The 15446-nt window shown below is 56.8% G+C and overlaps 1 protein-coding gene across 3 annotated transcripts; it reads right to left on the reverse strand.

Moving 5' to 3' along the window:
- Positions 1 to 6878: 6878 nt before the first annotated feature.
- Positions 6879 to 14461, reverse strand: ENDOV (endonuclease V). Of its 3 annotated transcripts, none has more exons than XM_029960095.1 (7): positions 14269 to 14461; positions 13843 to 13882; positions 13629 to 13741; positions 13451 to 13519; positions 12726 to 12854; positions 9101 to 9177; positions 6879 to 8070 (listed from the first exon to the last, which is right to left on the reverse strand). In XM_029960095.1, exons 1-7 carry the CDS (start codon positions 14380 to 14382, stop codon positions 8028 to 8030), a joined length of 585 nt encoding a protein of 194 aa, XP_029815955.1. In that variant the 5' UTR covers positions 14383 to 14461; the 3' UTR covers positions 6879 to 8027. The 3 variants fall into 3 exon arrangements, with proteins under 3 accessions (XP_029815955.1, XP_029815954.1, XP_029815956.1); XM_029960094.1 differs by having other exon boundaries at positions 6879 to 8067; positions 12726 to 12896; XM_029960096.1 differs by lacking the exon at positions 9101 to 9177 and having other exon boundaries at positions 6879 to 8067; positions 12726 to 12896.
- Positions 14462 to 15446: the final 985 nt, after the last annotated feature.

Consider the following 15446-nt stretch of genomic DNA (forward strand, 5'->3'; position numbering starts at 1 on the left):
CCGCGAGCGGAGCTGCCTGCGGCACTGGGACCGGAGCGTCCCAGAGCATCATCGCCGCGCGGCACCCGAGGCGCTTCACAAATGCCGTTGGATTAATTAGCAGCGAGTGTGTCATGCCGTGTGCCGGCCTGCGCGGCGTGCCGGGAGCACATGGCTCCAGGAGACCCGGATTAAATATGGATGAGACGCGGGGCGGGGAGCGGCGGGAAGAGCCCCCCCGGAGCAGCAAGGGGGGCTCAGCTCCGTGTCTGGGCAGGGCTGCGTCAGGGAAACCACAGAGACGTCGGCACAAGGATACAGAAATCCCTCTGTCTTCACCACGCAAAAATTGGAGGGGGGGGTGTACAGGCAAGACATCCTTCCCCTCCCCAGCACGGATCCCAGACACAGCAGCGCCATGAGCAGTGATGCTGTTGGGAGCTCAGGCAGCAGCTCCAACCCGCACGTGAACACCCCGAGCAGCGAGTGGGGGCCGAGGGCTCAGCTGGGCACCTCCGGGAGGGTCCCGGCCGTGCAGGGGCTGCCAAGCACCACCCAATGGGCCTCCCCAGGGACACGGCTCCGAGGAGCCACTTGCAAGGTGGCTCAGGGGGAGCGCAGGGAGATGGGCAGCCAAACACTGCATCTGGGGCACCAGGCAGGGCTGGGGGAAGTCCCGGCTTAGGAAGGGAAAGCGTCGGCCCCCTGTGAGGGCAGGAGGGGAGCAGGACCCTGGAGCTGCAGGGCACCAGCGGGGGCACAGCAGGCAGCTGGAAACCACCCCGGGCACTAAGTCAAGGCCAACAGACCATTCTGGTCCCAGGCAGTGAGTCACCGCGGTGACTGTCCCTCAAATGCCACTCAGGAGCCTTTGCTGGCAGGGCATTGTCTCCTCCGTCCCTGTGGCACTGCCCGGGCATCCTGCCAGCACAGCCGGGGAAGGGGCTTCCTCGAGCCCTTCCTCCCACCTGAGGACCCAACCAGGCCTGGTCAGGGCCACACAGAGCCAGCAATTGCAGAGCAAACTTTGCTTTTCACACCTTCCAACCCTCTCCAAGGTGATACCTCCCCATCCCACCCCCACCAGGGGCAGGGAGCTGCCGGGAACACGGGCCTGACCCCCCCTTTTTGCCTTCTCAGAATAATTTCACAGCCTTTTCCCGGGCTCCTCCTCCTGCGATTTTCCCCGGCTGCTGCCGAACGCCACCTTCACAGCTGCTTCCTCCATCCTTCCCATTCATCCCTGATGGATTATGCAGGGGCTGGGATCTCACACTCCACCAAGGAGTTCTGGGGGGATGATCCTCTGGCCGGGGATCCTACGAGGGATCCCACCCCCATCCCAGAGGCACAGAGGGGAATAACAATTTATTTCCCACCAGAGGGTCCCCGACTAAGCCCCGTCCCACCCCCGGAGAGCCTGTGGAGCAGAAGGAAGACTCTGTCTTCCAAAGCTGATTAAAAATAGATGCAGCATCTCGCTAATTATGCTGATTAATTAGCAGTTGTGGAGCATGGTGGGCACAGGAGGGGGCACACAAGGGCGGGGGGTAAAAGCGGGGTCAGAGCCCACCCTGTGCTGCCCTGGCATCCCCAACCCCCCCAGGTTCCCCACACCTTCCAGGGTACTGGGGTAGCACATCTGGGGGGTCCCCACGCCCCCACTTCCCTCCCTATCGGCAACAGATGCCAAGTTCCACAGCGCTGCTGGAAATCAGGTCAGCAGTAGCCTGCAGCAGACTGAACATTCCTCATCCTGCCCAGGCTCTGGTGCCAGTGGGAGATGCCACAGGGCAGCCCCGCGCCAGTGGCCACCCCCGGCCCGGCTGGCAGAGAGGGAAGGAGGGATGGAAAAGTCTGGATCGCCCCATAAATCCCCTCCAGCCAGAAGGGATGAGGAGGGAGGCAGGGCTCCCTCACGCTGCTGACTCAGTGCTTGTGGAAGCTGGGGAATGCCAGCAGCCCCCCAGATGCCCCCTCACACCCCGAATCTCTCACCCAACACCTGATGGGGTGGGGAAAACCCCGCGGGGACAAAGCTGTGCTGATTTATTCCCTCTGGAAAGGTGAGCAGGACCTCGAATGCCCACAAAGCCCAGAGTGACAGCACCCACCCCCAGCTCACACCAGCCTTTCCCTTCCAGCCCCTCCAAACCCTCCCCACGCCCAGGGACAGGCAGGGGCTCTGTGCACCGGTGCTGGATGTGGGATAGGCTGCTCCACAACTGGCAACGCTTTCTGCTCCCTCCCTGGATGCCATATGTTGGTGCCATTAATATTCATGAGCTCTGTGGAAGCATCCGGAGCTGGGAGAGGAGCCCCGGCCCCGGCACAGCCCCGGTGGTCTCGGTGCTCGGGGGCCCGAGCTGCCCGATCCCCCCGGACCCCACAGCCCCTCTGCTGCAGCTCGACCCCTCCTCAGCCCCATCCACACTCCCGCCATCCAGGGCCCTTCCCGAGAGCTGGGGCAGGGGCACCGTCCCTCCCACACTCCCGCTGTGGCTCTGCCCCCCTTTCCAAGCGCTCCTGCCCCCTCGGCTGCTCCCCTCGCTCCCAGCGCAGCTCGGCTGATTCCGGGCGGGAGGATGGAGAACAGCAGCGGCGCGGGGAGGTTATTTCCAGCAAAATGGAATTTATCCACCTGCAGCCGGAGGCTCGAGGAGGCTCCGGGCAGGGACCACACAGCCCTGCCTGACCCTGGGGCTTCGGCCCCGGGCTGCGGAGGGGGACTCAGTGGAACACCAGGAGAACTGGGAAGTTGTCCTCAAGGGATTAGGATTTCCCACGGGTGGGGTAGAGCCTGGCTCCTGCCCTGCCCCACCACCCACCCTGGGACCACAGAAGTGTCAGGAAGGAGCAATAACCACATCAAATTAATTGGATCCCGGTTTACTGCAAACAAAGAGGAAGCAGGTGACATTTACCTAGCAGAGTAATTGATATCCAAGCAATTTGTTGGAGTAACCTCATTATATGCCAGCTGGATTTCCCAAACCCTCCCAATCCCACTCATTACGAACAAGGTTTGTGTGTTAATCAGAGCTCTTTAATCACGGGGCTGCCCATCATCATTCCAGCAAGTTACAAAGCCTCCAGATTTATCACAGACCCTGAACACTCTCCTAAGAATCTGCTGGGTGTTTTATTAGCAGGCAATGATGCCCCTCGGGAAGACACTGAACATTTCCCTCCCAAGCGATGGCTCAGGAGCAGAGCCGGCTCCTGGCACCACCTCTCCTCCCTTTCCTCCCCTCCCCGCTGGCAGCTCTCCCTCCCTCCCTGGCCTGGCTGATCAGCTCCTCCTCATCCTCAGCACACGATCAGGAGCTGTTCCCACACCAGAGAAACGGCTCCAGCCAAAACAGGGCCCGGGAGGTGCCGGTGCCTCTGGCAGAGCCACCCACGCCAGGAGGGCACGTTCAGCAGCAACCCCCGGGCATGGGGCTCCTGGTGGTCCTGAGCCCAGACCCCTCCTTGGGTGACTCAGCCTGGGCAAGGCTTCACCTCTGCCCCCGGAGGCCCCAGCCCTGCCAGCCAAGCCCCCTCTGGGCAGGGGACACGGTGACCCTGGGGACAGAGGAGAAGGTACCACAAAGAACTGGGTCCTTGCTGAGCTGCCCAAGAGCTCCCACACCCCTGCCCTCCCTCAGGAGGGGACACAGCCCCAGCCCCCCAGCAGGAGAGATCCACGTGCCCCCCAGATCTGCCACCTTGCTCAGGCTGAGCCCTGTACGAGCTGCTCCATCACCCTAATGACACAGCTCATAATTATCTCATTTGCTATTAATTTGCTTGTCAAGAGAAATTCCACTCATTTGCTTTTAATTAATGGAGCCTTAAAATAAAGCCACAGGGCTGGGAGGGCTCTGGTGAGAGGTGTCTGCAGCAGGATCAGAGAGGATCAGCCCAGACCAGCAACGGGAAGGGCAATCGGGTGGAGAACTATTTATAGGACAAAAGGAAGGGAAAATCCAAAAAAAAGGACAAAGGGACAAAAAAATCCTGCAAGGGAGCCATGATGCTCCCCCAGCTCCCTTTGCACACCCGGGCACTGTCCATGGGCACTGGACACTGCATCCAAGAGGCCCCTGTACACCCTGACAAGGCTCAGCTGCCACAGAGGGAACCAACATGAAAAATGCCTGTTTGCAGCCAGAGATGGAAGCTCAGAGCTGAGGAACAGCATCCCTGCTCTGAGAGCCAAGGGGACACAGCTGCCCCAGCAGCACCAAACACACTGGGAATGTGGGAACAGAGGGGGGGCTCAGTTGCCTGGGTGCACCCAGACCATGGCTCAGTGCTGCCAGTCTGCAGCTGGACCAAGATTTGGAAAATCATCAGAAACAGCCCCTCCTAAACCCACCTAACCACGCCAAAAGGGGAGAGGGAGGAGAATTAGGGGTGGGGAGGGGGGAAATCCCAATGAGACACTTCCCCCGTCCTCAGCATGAGTGTCCCAAAATACAAACCCTGAGTCACCAGAGCTCCCCCCGTGCAGTACAAACTCACAGGCAGCACCTACACTGCCACAGGCTCCAGACACGGAGGTGGGAATTCATCCCACCCAGCCTCAGACACCTGTGACAGAGCTGCTCATCCAGACTCCCTCGAAACTCAGCAAACAAACAGATTTCCATCCTAAGACATCTTCTCTCCCTTCTCCAGGGACCCCAGACACACAGTGCACATGTGGGGATCCTCCTTCCTGATCTCTGGGTGTCCACCAAAATCAGGGGAAGCAGATCCAGATAATCTGTAGCAGAACAAACCATTCATCACCTGACTGGGCCAGAGCCATCACTGCCACCTCCCTGATCCCAGCACTCCTCCAGACCCACACCCTGTTCCCCAGCAGCACTGAGGGGTGACCAAGGCCAAAGACCCCTGCAGAGACTCCTGAACAGTCACAGATAGAAATAGTGAAGAGGAAAGCCCCCCTGGTGATAACAAAAGGCTTTACAACCAGTCAGTAATAAGTACTTTCCTCTGGTTCCCAACAATTTAACACCCAGAACAGCCAATTTCCAGCAGTCAGAGTTAAAAAGGACAAGACATGTATGAGTTTACTTCGAAGGATGCTTAAGCTCCACTCTCTGAGTTTCTATTAAGAGGTTTCATGCATTACAAAGCGATTTTCCCTTCCCAGGGGTATAAGCCAATTAGATAAAGACCAAGTTAATCCCTTATTGTGTCCAAAGAGCCACAAGCAAACACCAAACACAAAGATTAGTCCTTTCCTTTAACCACTCCGGGTTTGGGCAGCTGAGAGAGCATCCCATGGCACAGGTAAACCCCAAACCCAGGGGAGCAGAGCCCCAGCTCCAACAGGGCTGCACAGGGGCTGCCAGGTACCACTGGCACAGCAGCACCATCCTCCACCTAAACCCTACCCAGGTGACTTTAATCCAGAGTCATCCGAGTTTACCTGTACGTGGAATGAGAAGAGTTCAGAGACTCACGCAGAGGGAAGTCAGGGCAGTGATGCAGAGCCATGTGATTGGGGTTTTGATGCCTGGTTTTTTTTAACTTGAGCTTCTTTCCTCACTCCCTGCCGGGCCAGCCAAGGACAGCAGCACCCCCAGCCCTGGGTCCCTCACAGGGTGAGCACGTGGACCCCACATGTATCAGAACACCCAGACTCCAGTGGGAAGAGGGAACTCCCAGCAACAGACCCCAAACAGCCACAGCCTCACGTTCCTATTGACAAACTGGGCTCAATTCCTTGAGCTTCCACCCAAGTCACAGCTTTGGCTGCAGAACCTCCCCCAACCAGCACTCCCCAACTTTCTCATTGTCAAATACCAACCAGAAACACACACAAAAAAATCACCAACAGATCAGGAGATAATAAAACCATAGACACTCACCCACTCAGCTGCACGGCCAGGTCAGGGGGAGCCACAGCCCCATGTGCTGAGGGAACCTGCTTTCCAGCAGAGCCATCCCAAAACTGCCCTAATCCCACAGGCCTTTGGCACAGCTGAGCCAAATAAGGGGCTTCAGCACAGCTGGGATCAATCTGCAGGGGGAGTGGGATGATCCAGGGATGAGCCTGGGTTGGTCCTGTGGCTCCCAGCACAGGTCAAAACCTGGGCCAAGGTAATGGGCAATTCCAGATGGATTTCCCTGGTGTTCTGCCCAAGAGAGGTGGGCAACAGCTGCCCCTGCCCCCAGTGTGCCACCTGTGCCCAAATCTGTGACAGGCTGTAGGGGACTGTCCCCAGGGTTGGTGAAGTCGCTGTTTTGTGTGTGGTTGGAATAAGGAATGGATGAACTGACAGCAGTGCTGTGGCCCCTGGGAAGAGCCAGGACAGGTGCCAGACCAGTTCCTCCCAGTAAGAGCTCCCAGGTCGACAGCCCCACACAGGAGGTGGTTGGGGGTGTGGGGTGCCCAGCCCAGCAGAGCAGAGCTGTGCACAGCCAGTCCTGCCTTGCTAAGCCAGACTGTCATGCAGGGATACTGGGCCAGGAGCCCCCACAACCCCCCCCATCCCTGGGATCAAAGGAGCAGCTTCCACCGAGACGGTTTTCCCTTCCCAGTCTCCGTCCACCCACGTACAAACTGCTGTGAAACAGCTCTGAGGCTTCCAGGAGACGGCGGGGCCTGGGAGCTGCAGCTGCTGCAGCCTTGGCTTTCAAAACACATGGGTGAGGGTTTTTTGGGCAGTGCCCTGCCAGTACCTGTCCCTCCCTTCACCACTTGCTCAGATGGGCCCCCAAAGCTCCCCAGATGGGCCCTGGGGGTGCAAGGTTTTTTGCTTCCTCCCTTTTCCCACCCAGGTTTCAGAAGGAAGTGCAGAAGGAACCAGCCCAGACCCCAACCCAGCAGACAGGCAGAACGGGCTGGATTTTGTCCTCCCCACCCAGAGCAGCTCCAAGATTGAGAAAAGAACAACAAATGTTGTACAAGAAATTTATGCAAAATTGAGGTTAAACAGCCCTGACCTGAGCACCCTTCCCCAGTCCCAGGAAGGCATCCTTCTTCCTCTTCAGGCTGGAATCTCACACAGCCATGTCAAGAACTCCCATAGCTCGTGTTCTGTTCCTGCTGCTCTTTGGGAACAGTCAGGAACCACCTCTCAAACTCAGCCAGGACTCCAACCTCAGGAGGAGAAGCTCTGGTCCTGCAGACTGGACGAGGGTTGAGGATTGATTCGGGCACGGAAGCTCCACAAACAGCTGAGCTGCTGCTGGGCCAAGGTACAGGCACAGGGAGCTTCTTCCAGCCTGGCACCAGAGCTCCCAGTCCACCCACAGGGCAAAAACTCCAGCCTGGGATCTGGCCACCCTGACTGATGTATCAGGAGAGACCACCCTTGATGGGAAATTCTCCTTTCCGCTGAGATGATCCTTCCCTCAGGAAGAGTTGGGCAGCACTGTGGGGCTCTGGCACAGACACTGTCCCCCCTGTCCCCACCACGGCCCCACGGCAGCTCCCACAACACCAAACAGGCAGAAGCTTCTCAGGTCCTGGAGCTCAGAGCCCCAAACCTCTTCCAAACCCCTTGGCCAAGTCTTGGCTCCGTCCCCTCCCCGCTGGAGTCACACAAACACCTGAACAGGCGTCCCCTGCCCATCTGCCAGGGCCAGCCAGAGCTGGAACGGGGCTTCTGCTCCCCAGAGATGTGCAAAGGGAATGGGAGAGCACAGGCTGCAGGGATGGGGGGAAGCTGTTCCCCTCTCTGTGCCACAGAGGTGTGGTGGGAGCCACAGGCCAGCTCTGGAGGTTAAATGCCTCAACAGTTCCTTGTAAATCACCTCCTGCAGCTGCTCAAGGACTCCAGTGAGTTGCTGCAAACTTACACGTGAGCCTTTGCTTACACAAAGATTTTAACAATACTCAAAACCAAGCCCTGAGAAACCACTGCAAGGACTATCCTTGAGCAGAAGCTGCCAGTCCAGTCCACCAGGACATGCACAGGGCTGGCACTGTCCCAAGGGACACAGCCTGGCATGGCTCTGCCCCCCAGGATGGCACCAGGCCCCTGCACTCGACAGAATGCAGCCTTGAGGGAGAGGATCCAGCGAAGAGGAGCCCTGCAGGTTCTTCAGGCATCAGATTCATCCTCCAGTTCAGCCTCCTTTTTGCTGCTGGGAAAAAGAACAAGGGTCACAGACAAAAAAAAGTAGAAACCAACAAGACCAAACAACAGTCACTTGGTGAAAAAGGGGCTCAGACACAAGGTGTGAGATACGGGATCACCAATGGAATGAGTTTGGGGGTTCTGGTGCACAACCTCCAGAGCAGCCCAGGTGAGCTCCAGCACTGCCCTGGCAGGCAGGGGTGGTTAGAGATGAACTCTGGCACAGCCAGGGGACACCCAAGCTGGCACTCATAGGGCCAGGCCATGCTGTGAACTGCCACCACAGCAGAGAGCCCCTCCTTCTGCTCCTGGGTGCACGACTTCAAGAGTTGAGGAGCTGAGCAGGGCAGGAGAGCTGCACCACCCAGGGGTCCCAAGGAATCCGTAAGAGCTGCCTCACCCAGTGCTAATCCCCCACTGCCACCACCAGCCCCCTTCACTCCTTCTGGTCCCTCAGGACCCTGGAGCCCTGACACACGTGGCTCAGCCCTGAGCAGCTCTGGGGTCATGGCCATCAAGCACCTGTCCAGCCTGGTCCTGCTGTGGGTCTGAGGGAACCCAACAACACTCCTGTGAACTTTGCAAGAGAGGCAGGATGGCCACAACTCGAGGAGCTCCTGCACCTCAGAGGGCTTGCCATGGGTTTACACCAGTAAACTGAGCACCCACTGGCCCATGTTATGCAAGAGTGGGGGAGTCTGACCCTCCCCTGAGATCCAGAGGCCAAAACCAGCTCCCTGAAGGTATTTCTGTCCACCCTCATGTCACACCTGTAGGCGTTAGTGCTTGGCTGATCACCGGTGCCAAAAAAAGACCAAATCCCCACTGACCTTGCCCAGCTCAGGACACGGTGCTGTGAGGGAGAAACGTGTGAAGCAGCATGGCCACACCGACCAGAAACCACCCTTTCTGCAGGCAGCACATGTCACTTGAGCTCACCTTGTTACCCCTCCTGGCCCTTTAATGCCATTACTGCAGCTCATTCCACGAGCAGATCCCCTTTGGAAAGGCACCTGCTGGGCTGCCCACACACCCACCTCTCTGGCCTGGCAGGTCTGACCTCCAGTGGTGCACACAGCTGCTTCCGAATGTACTCCCTCGATCTGATGTCAGCCTGGAACCAAGGAGGAAAACGGGTGGGAATGGTCTGACCAGCCTGGCTGGAGCCTCCCAGTGTGCCCAGGAACACTGGATGGTTGTGTTCCAGCAAGGCAGGACAGCTTGGGGCAAGGACAGCACTGACAACATCCCAAGAGCTGTAAGAAAGCACTGCTTGACATTCACTGGGTGTTCTTGTCCCCCTGAGCAGAAGACTCTCCAATGCCATGACAAGCACATCCCAGGCTCTTGGATAACTTTGAGAACCAGCAGTTGATTTTTACAGTCCCTCAAAGTTTTTTTTCTTTTTCAGAAACTTCTTTCCCAAACACATTGTGACATTTCAGAGCAGCTGCTGTGCCCCACCTTAAAGGCAGAGTCTCTCTCCACTTAAAAAGCAGGATGTGACCTTCCCAGCTGGAATAGCTTCACAGCATGCAGTGATGATGCTCAGAAAGTGGGTTAACACATCCCTGGTGGCTGTCCTTGAAGCATTTGCTGCTCTCACCACTGTGCTGCCCCTGAGGAGCCTCTCCTGCACCCCAAGCAGCCCCCACACCCCTCAGCCCCAGAGCCCTGGGTGGAGGCTGTTCCTGCTGCTGCTGGAACCTGCTCCACAACTGCAGAGCCATCCTGCCAGCTGAGAATGAGAGAGAGTTACATAAGGGGTGGTTTGTTTGGGAGATTTTTTTCCCTTCTCTCTATAATTGGACAGTTTCATAACTGAACTGACAAATAACTTTGATCACTGTTCAGGATAAGCGATTACGTGATGTATTTTATAACCAGGGAAGGAGGCTGCTCGATAGTCCCCACGGGGACACCAAGGAGCAGGAGGCACAGCTACCAACTATTTTTCTAGGGAAGAAAAACCCCAGCCACGTTCTGCTGAGAACATCAGCTGATGCTTGATTAGGTGGCAGTTCCCAGCCAGTGCTCACTCCTAGTGCAGTGTTGGAGTCAGCTTATCCTGGTGATTAACCACGGGGCTAATCAATAAGATGGATCACTGCCCTGTAATAATCCTCACAGATTTGGGCTATTTTCAGAGGGGATAGTGCTGGCTTTGGAACTGTTGCTTTGTCTGTTTTCTGAGGGGCAGTGGTGATCCCTGTGCACACTGCATAGACTGCAGGGGGTACACCCAAAGGGAGCTGGAGTCTCAGGATTCCAGAGACCGACACCCACTCTCAGAGGAGAGGGCTCATGGCTTGTCTCTCACTTCTCCCGAGGGCATGTGTTTACTATTTCACAAGGAGTGACCTGCAGGCCTCCTTCTGTCCTTCCTGGTGGGCTGGAGCAACACCAGGCTGTCCCATCAGCCCCTTCCTGAGCCAGCAGGAACTAGCTGGGCACGAGGCCAGCAAGAGCTGCAGGATCACCAAGTGAGTGGGTGTTTGGTGAGCAGCTAACCAGGAACCTGCACCAGAGAGCAGAGCAGGGTCCCAGTGCAATCCCTGTCAGCTGGAGAGTGAACAGCTTGTGTCTCCCTGCTGAGCACAGGGATCCTGAGACTCCAGACCTGGAGCATGGATGAGCACTGGAGGGGGATTCTGGCCCCTGCCAGGAGGAGGCAAGGGCAGGTCTCTGCAGGGCTTGGTGCTGTTCAGGGCCACTCACATTGAGTGCTGTGCTTACTTTTCTGGGATGACAGCTCCTGCCTACCTCAATTCCTGCCTGGGAGCTCTGAATGACCTGTGCAGCTCTGTGCAGAACCTCACAAGCTGGCTGGGCAGAGATCACCCCCTGCAAGCACATTTCTCCCAGATGGGCCTGGCACTAGCATGTGGAGTAAGGACTAAGTAGGATGTAAATATGATTGTAGGTGACAATGAATTCCCTCTGGTCTCTCTGAGAGATCACTTTGCTCACCTGCACCACAGCCAGTTCCTTGTCAGCACAACACTCTGGGCTGAATGCAAATCGAGCTGTTCTGATTCCTGCCTGGATAGCACTGCATTCCCAGGAAGCACCACATCCCCTACCATAGACTGGCCAGCCCTGCCTCTGGGAAAGCAGATCTGAGTTCCCACAGCAGTTGCACAGCACTGCACATGCTGCCCTCACACAAACCACCACCACAGCCTCAGGAGGCGTGGGCAGCTGAGCTCTCACATAGCATTTTACTTCCAGGGCTGCCAGAACTTACAAACCAGGAGCTGATGATCCACAGGTCTTTCACAACACTGGGAAAGCCATGAGCACATCACCCATCAGGTCTGCAAGCTTGTCCTGGCCAAGTCAGCCATCCATGGCAGGATTCTCCACAGCCTTCTACTTCCTAACTCCAGTTTCAGGTCCTCAAGAGCTGAGGCTTCCAGGTCTGCCCTGTGCCAAGATCTGCGACAGTCACCACACAGAGGAACTGCAGCAGGGACAAGTCCCATGGAAAGGTTTAAGTGTCCTTATCTCCTGCCATCCCTCTACAGTAAACACACTCCCTTTGGATTTTTCATCTCTCTGTAGGAAAAGCAACAATAATTCACTCCATCACTCTAAGAAAAAGGTCACAGAGAACTGGAAGATTCTCCGAACATTAGCAAATCCTGGAGATAGCTGGAAGTGAAACCAGGGTGATGAAAAGCTCCAAGACACCTTTTTGTTTCCAAAGGGAATGCTTTTCCCTTCCCTTTGAACACGCCGAGCTGCAGAGCTGGCTCAGAGCTCTGCAGAGGCATCTGTCCCTGGCTGGAGATTACATAAGGAGCTCCCCCAGCCTCCTCCTGTCTGGCAGGTACTGGGGATGAGATTAGAAACTCCAGCTCTGCTATGGACACCTCGAGGCTTGCTTTGCTCCAAGGTGTAAGATTTGCCTCTGGTTTCTGAGTAGACTCAGTGTTCAGAGAACACCATGGTGCCTGTGAGCAGCTCTGGCACAGAGCCCTCAGCAGGGTCACCCCAGCACTGCACAGGTGGGCAGACCCCCAACACCCAACCAGCACAGCAGCAATGCCAGTGGGCTGTACCAGGGCAGCATTAGGAACAGGGACACCTGAGCAGGCCCTTGTGGATCTGGGTTGTGGAGCCACCGACAGCAGTGACCCCAGGAGAAGGGAAGCACTTGTCAGGCCAGAAGTCCTGAAGTCTTTATGCTTCTCCAGAGCCTTTCCTGAAGCTCTGCTACGATTTAATCAGCCAAGGCTGAGCCCTGGTGGCAGCTGTGGCTCGGTGACAGTGATCCAGTGCTGTCCCCTGCTGGCTGGGCCCGCGGCTCCGTCCGGAGTGCGGCAGCGGGGAAAAGCCCAGAGGAGCAGCACTGCGGGCTGTGCTGGGCTCCAAGTGCCCAGGAAAGCTGCATTCCCGGCTCCTGTGGATTAACAGCAGCACCACGGGAGCTGGCTGCAGAGAGGAACCAGGAAATCAGTCAGGGCTGGGAGGGCTGCCGGGCACTGCATCAGGAGGACAAGCACGGCCACGGGAACGTGACCACGGGCCGGGAGAACAGCCCAGCAGAAGGGTGTCAGCAGCAGAGGAGGCTCTGCAACACACCACAGGCTGGCAAACACAGCCCCCAGCCCCTGCTGCCCTGCTCCAGGCCTGCCTCCCCCAGCCCCGGGGCCGTACCTGCCGGATGGGCTCCGGGACGCGGTACCTGCAGCAGGCCCTGACGAGGCGCACGGCTGTGTCCAGGCTCACCCTGTGCCCCACGGAGATGTACAGGGGCTTCGAGCTGTTGTTGTAGCTCCGCAGCACCTGGGCGTTCAGAAACGAGAGATCAAGCACCCAACAGGCTCCCTGAGAACACACAGAGGGGCAGGTGAATTATGAGCCAGGCAGTCGCCCTCAGAGGGTGGGGTGGTGGCTCTGTGTCTGCAATTCCCAGCCTTCCTGAAGCTCTTCTCCACCCCAGTGTCTCCTCACAGGGACTGTTTGTCCCTCTGGACCCCCGTGGCCCTTCCCCAAACACCTCACACTCCTCTGGGATGCAGGGACACGTGCCAGTGCAGACTGACACCAGACACAGGAAGTCTCTAACATCTGCCTGTTCCTGTTCTCCTCTGAGTCAGATGCTCCCATATTGCATCCTGGTGAACTGCCAGGGAATTGGCACCTCTCCCTGACTGGAGTGCACATGCAGGGGTGCCAAAGCACCTCAGGTGCCACAGACGTGATTGTACCCAACACCTGAACTGGCAACTCTCTACGAACATCTGAGCTCTCAGGAAGGGGCTGGAAGTGTTACTGGTCCCTGTTCACACCTGCCTTCCTGAACTGGGATCACTGAGATAGCCCCACTATGGAAACAACATCCTCATGGCCAAGCGTCCAGGGAACTCCCCACAGCTTACCATGCCCAGGACTCTCCCTGAAGTGCCTGTCAATGGGAATGTATCTCCTGACTTCTGCAGGGAACGAATCTAGGGATAAACACACAGCAGGTCAGGTTGTTAGGATGTATTTGTATGTGGCTGTGCCAGATCCCTTGGGATATTAAAGAGCAGAAATAAATTCCCAGCCTGGCCTAACCTGCTCCCTGTGCAGCTCATCCCTGGCCAAGCCATCCACCTGCAGGAGGTTCTTGGCCACTCCAATGCACGGCAGATCCGTCAGGACTCCGAGGTGACAGGCCACACCAAATCCTGCCAACAACGAGCCACTGTACCCCCAGGACACCAGGGAACTGGAATCCCAACCGGCAGCACAGGGACCAGGACAGCAGGACCATCCAGGAACAGCCTACCTCTGTGATGGAGCAGCCCATTCCCATCTACCAGAAGCACCTGAAAAAGCCAAAGCAGAAATGTTACTTCCTGAGCACTCCAAGGAGGAAGCAGTGATGTTGGCTCCGGGAGGAAGGAGAAGTCTCTCTCAGTTCTTTAATTCTCTCTGTAAGGCTCTTCCTGGGGTGCTGCCTGTGCCTGACTCCAAACCAGCAGTGTGAGCTCTCAGTGGTACCAGTGTCCTGCACACACAGCAGGGCTCCTGCTGCCACAGGAGGCCTGGCTGCTCTTGGCCCCACATCCCTGCTCCCTAAGGAAGGGACAACGGATGCTCCAACACACCCGTGGAGAGCATCCAGTGCAGTCTCCAGAGGGAGAACAACACCTTTCAGCAGGACTCTGTGCCCACAGGACACCTCAGCTTGGGACAAAGAAACACAGCACACCTGAGGTCTGAGCTTGGGCTCCTCCTGCTGAAGTCTCTGAACAGCTTCCACCAGGAAAGGGACCTCTCGGAAGGCCAGGAATCCGGCCACGTAGGGGGCAGTGACGGCCACCATCCGGCAATCCTCGTACAGCACCTGGAGCAGGGGGAGACAGAGACAAAATCCTCCTACAGCACCTGGAGCAGGGGGAGACAGCGACCTGTGAGTGCCAGGGGCTCCCCCTCTGGCTCGTGTCCCCTCCTCTGATCCCTGCTGCTGGATCTCTCCCACAAAGCCAAGGGCTCGGGGCTGTGTCAGTGTGTCACTGGGAAGGGACTGACAGCAGGAGAGGGCTGGACACAACGTGCCCTGCCTGGGGCTGAGTCCTTGAACACAGCCAGGGCAGCTCCTGAGAGCCAGCAGGAACCTCACCCTGCCAGGGCAGCACCAAAGGGGGCTGGGCAGGCACAGGCCAAAATAAACCCTGTAAGGCAGGACAAAAACGTGATCGGCAGGGCAAGGCAGGAATCACAGCAGGACCTGAAATTCAGCTCATAAAAATCCCAGCAGCAACATCAAACTTTATTCCTCTGCTTGTTAGAGCTTTTATAGTGAAAGATAATTTTTACATCATTTTGAAAGCTGGGAAAGAGACCAAAAAATTTTATTATTTCAAGTAAAATGACTGTAGGATGTGGGATCCATGGTGGATTTGGAAAGACCTTTCCAAGTCCCATCCCATATTATCCAGCAGGAACTCACACACGAGACTCTGCACTGGAGTGCTACAAACACTTCCCCCTGTCCACAGGCACTGAGGGACATCAGTCCCTTTTGGTTCCTTCTGGGAAGTGGCTGACACTGATTATTTCCAACACACACCCAAAGCAGTTGGTGTGTTGTACCTGACCAGGGGCTGCATCTCATCATGGCTTGTGAGGTACCAGCCCCCCTGAGCGGACACTAAGCCAGTCTCTGGACACCTTGTGAGTTCCCAGCCATCCTACAAACCTCTCGTGATCAGCAGTTGTTTGCATCACATCTTCCTAAACTTATGTCTAAATCCTTACATGTATTTTTTCTCTAGTTTTTTTGTGAACACACAATTGGAGGATTTGCTGAACAAACCCAGAATCACAGAACCATGGAATAGTTTGGGTCGGAAGGGACCTTAAAACTCATCCAGTCCCACCCCCTGC

This window comes from Manacus vitellinus, unplaced genomic scaffold (genome assembly GCF_001715985.3).
Source record: "Manacus vitellinus isolate BGI_N305 unplaced genomic scaffold, ASM171598v3 scaffold_24_pilon, whole genome shotgun sequence".
NCBI lineage: Eukaryota > Metazoa > Chordata > Aves > Passeriformes > Pipridae > Manacus > Manacus vitellinus.

Coding starts and splice junctions, on each gene's coding strand:
- ENDOV (XM_029960094.1), bottom strand. CDS start 14,382: ATGGTGGCCGTCACTGCCCCCTACGTGGCCGGATTCCTGGCCTTCCGA. Junction 13,742..13,842: donor TGGGCTGCTCCATCACAGAG/GTAGGCTGTTCC, acceptor CGTTGTTGGCAG/GATTTGGTGTGGCCTGTCAC. Junction 8,068..9,100: donor AGACCTGCCAGGCCAGAGAG/GTGGGTGTGTGG, acceptor TTTTCCCAGCAG/CAAAAAGGAGGCTGAACTGG.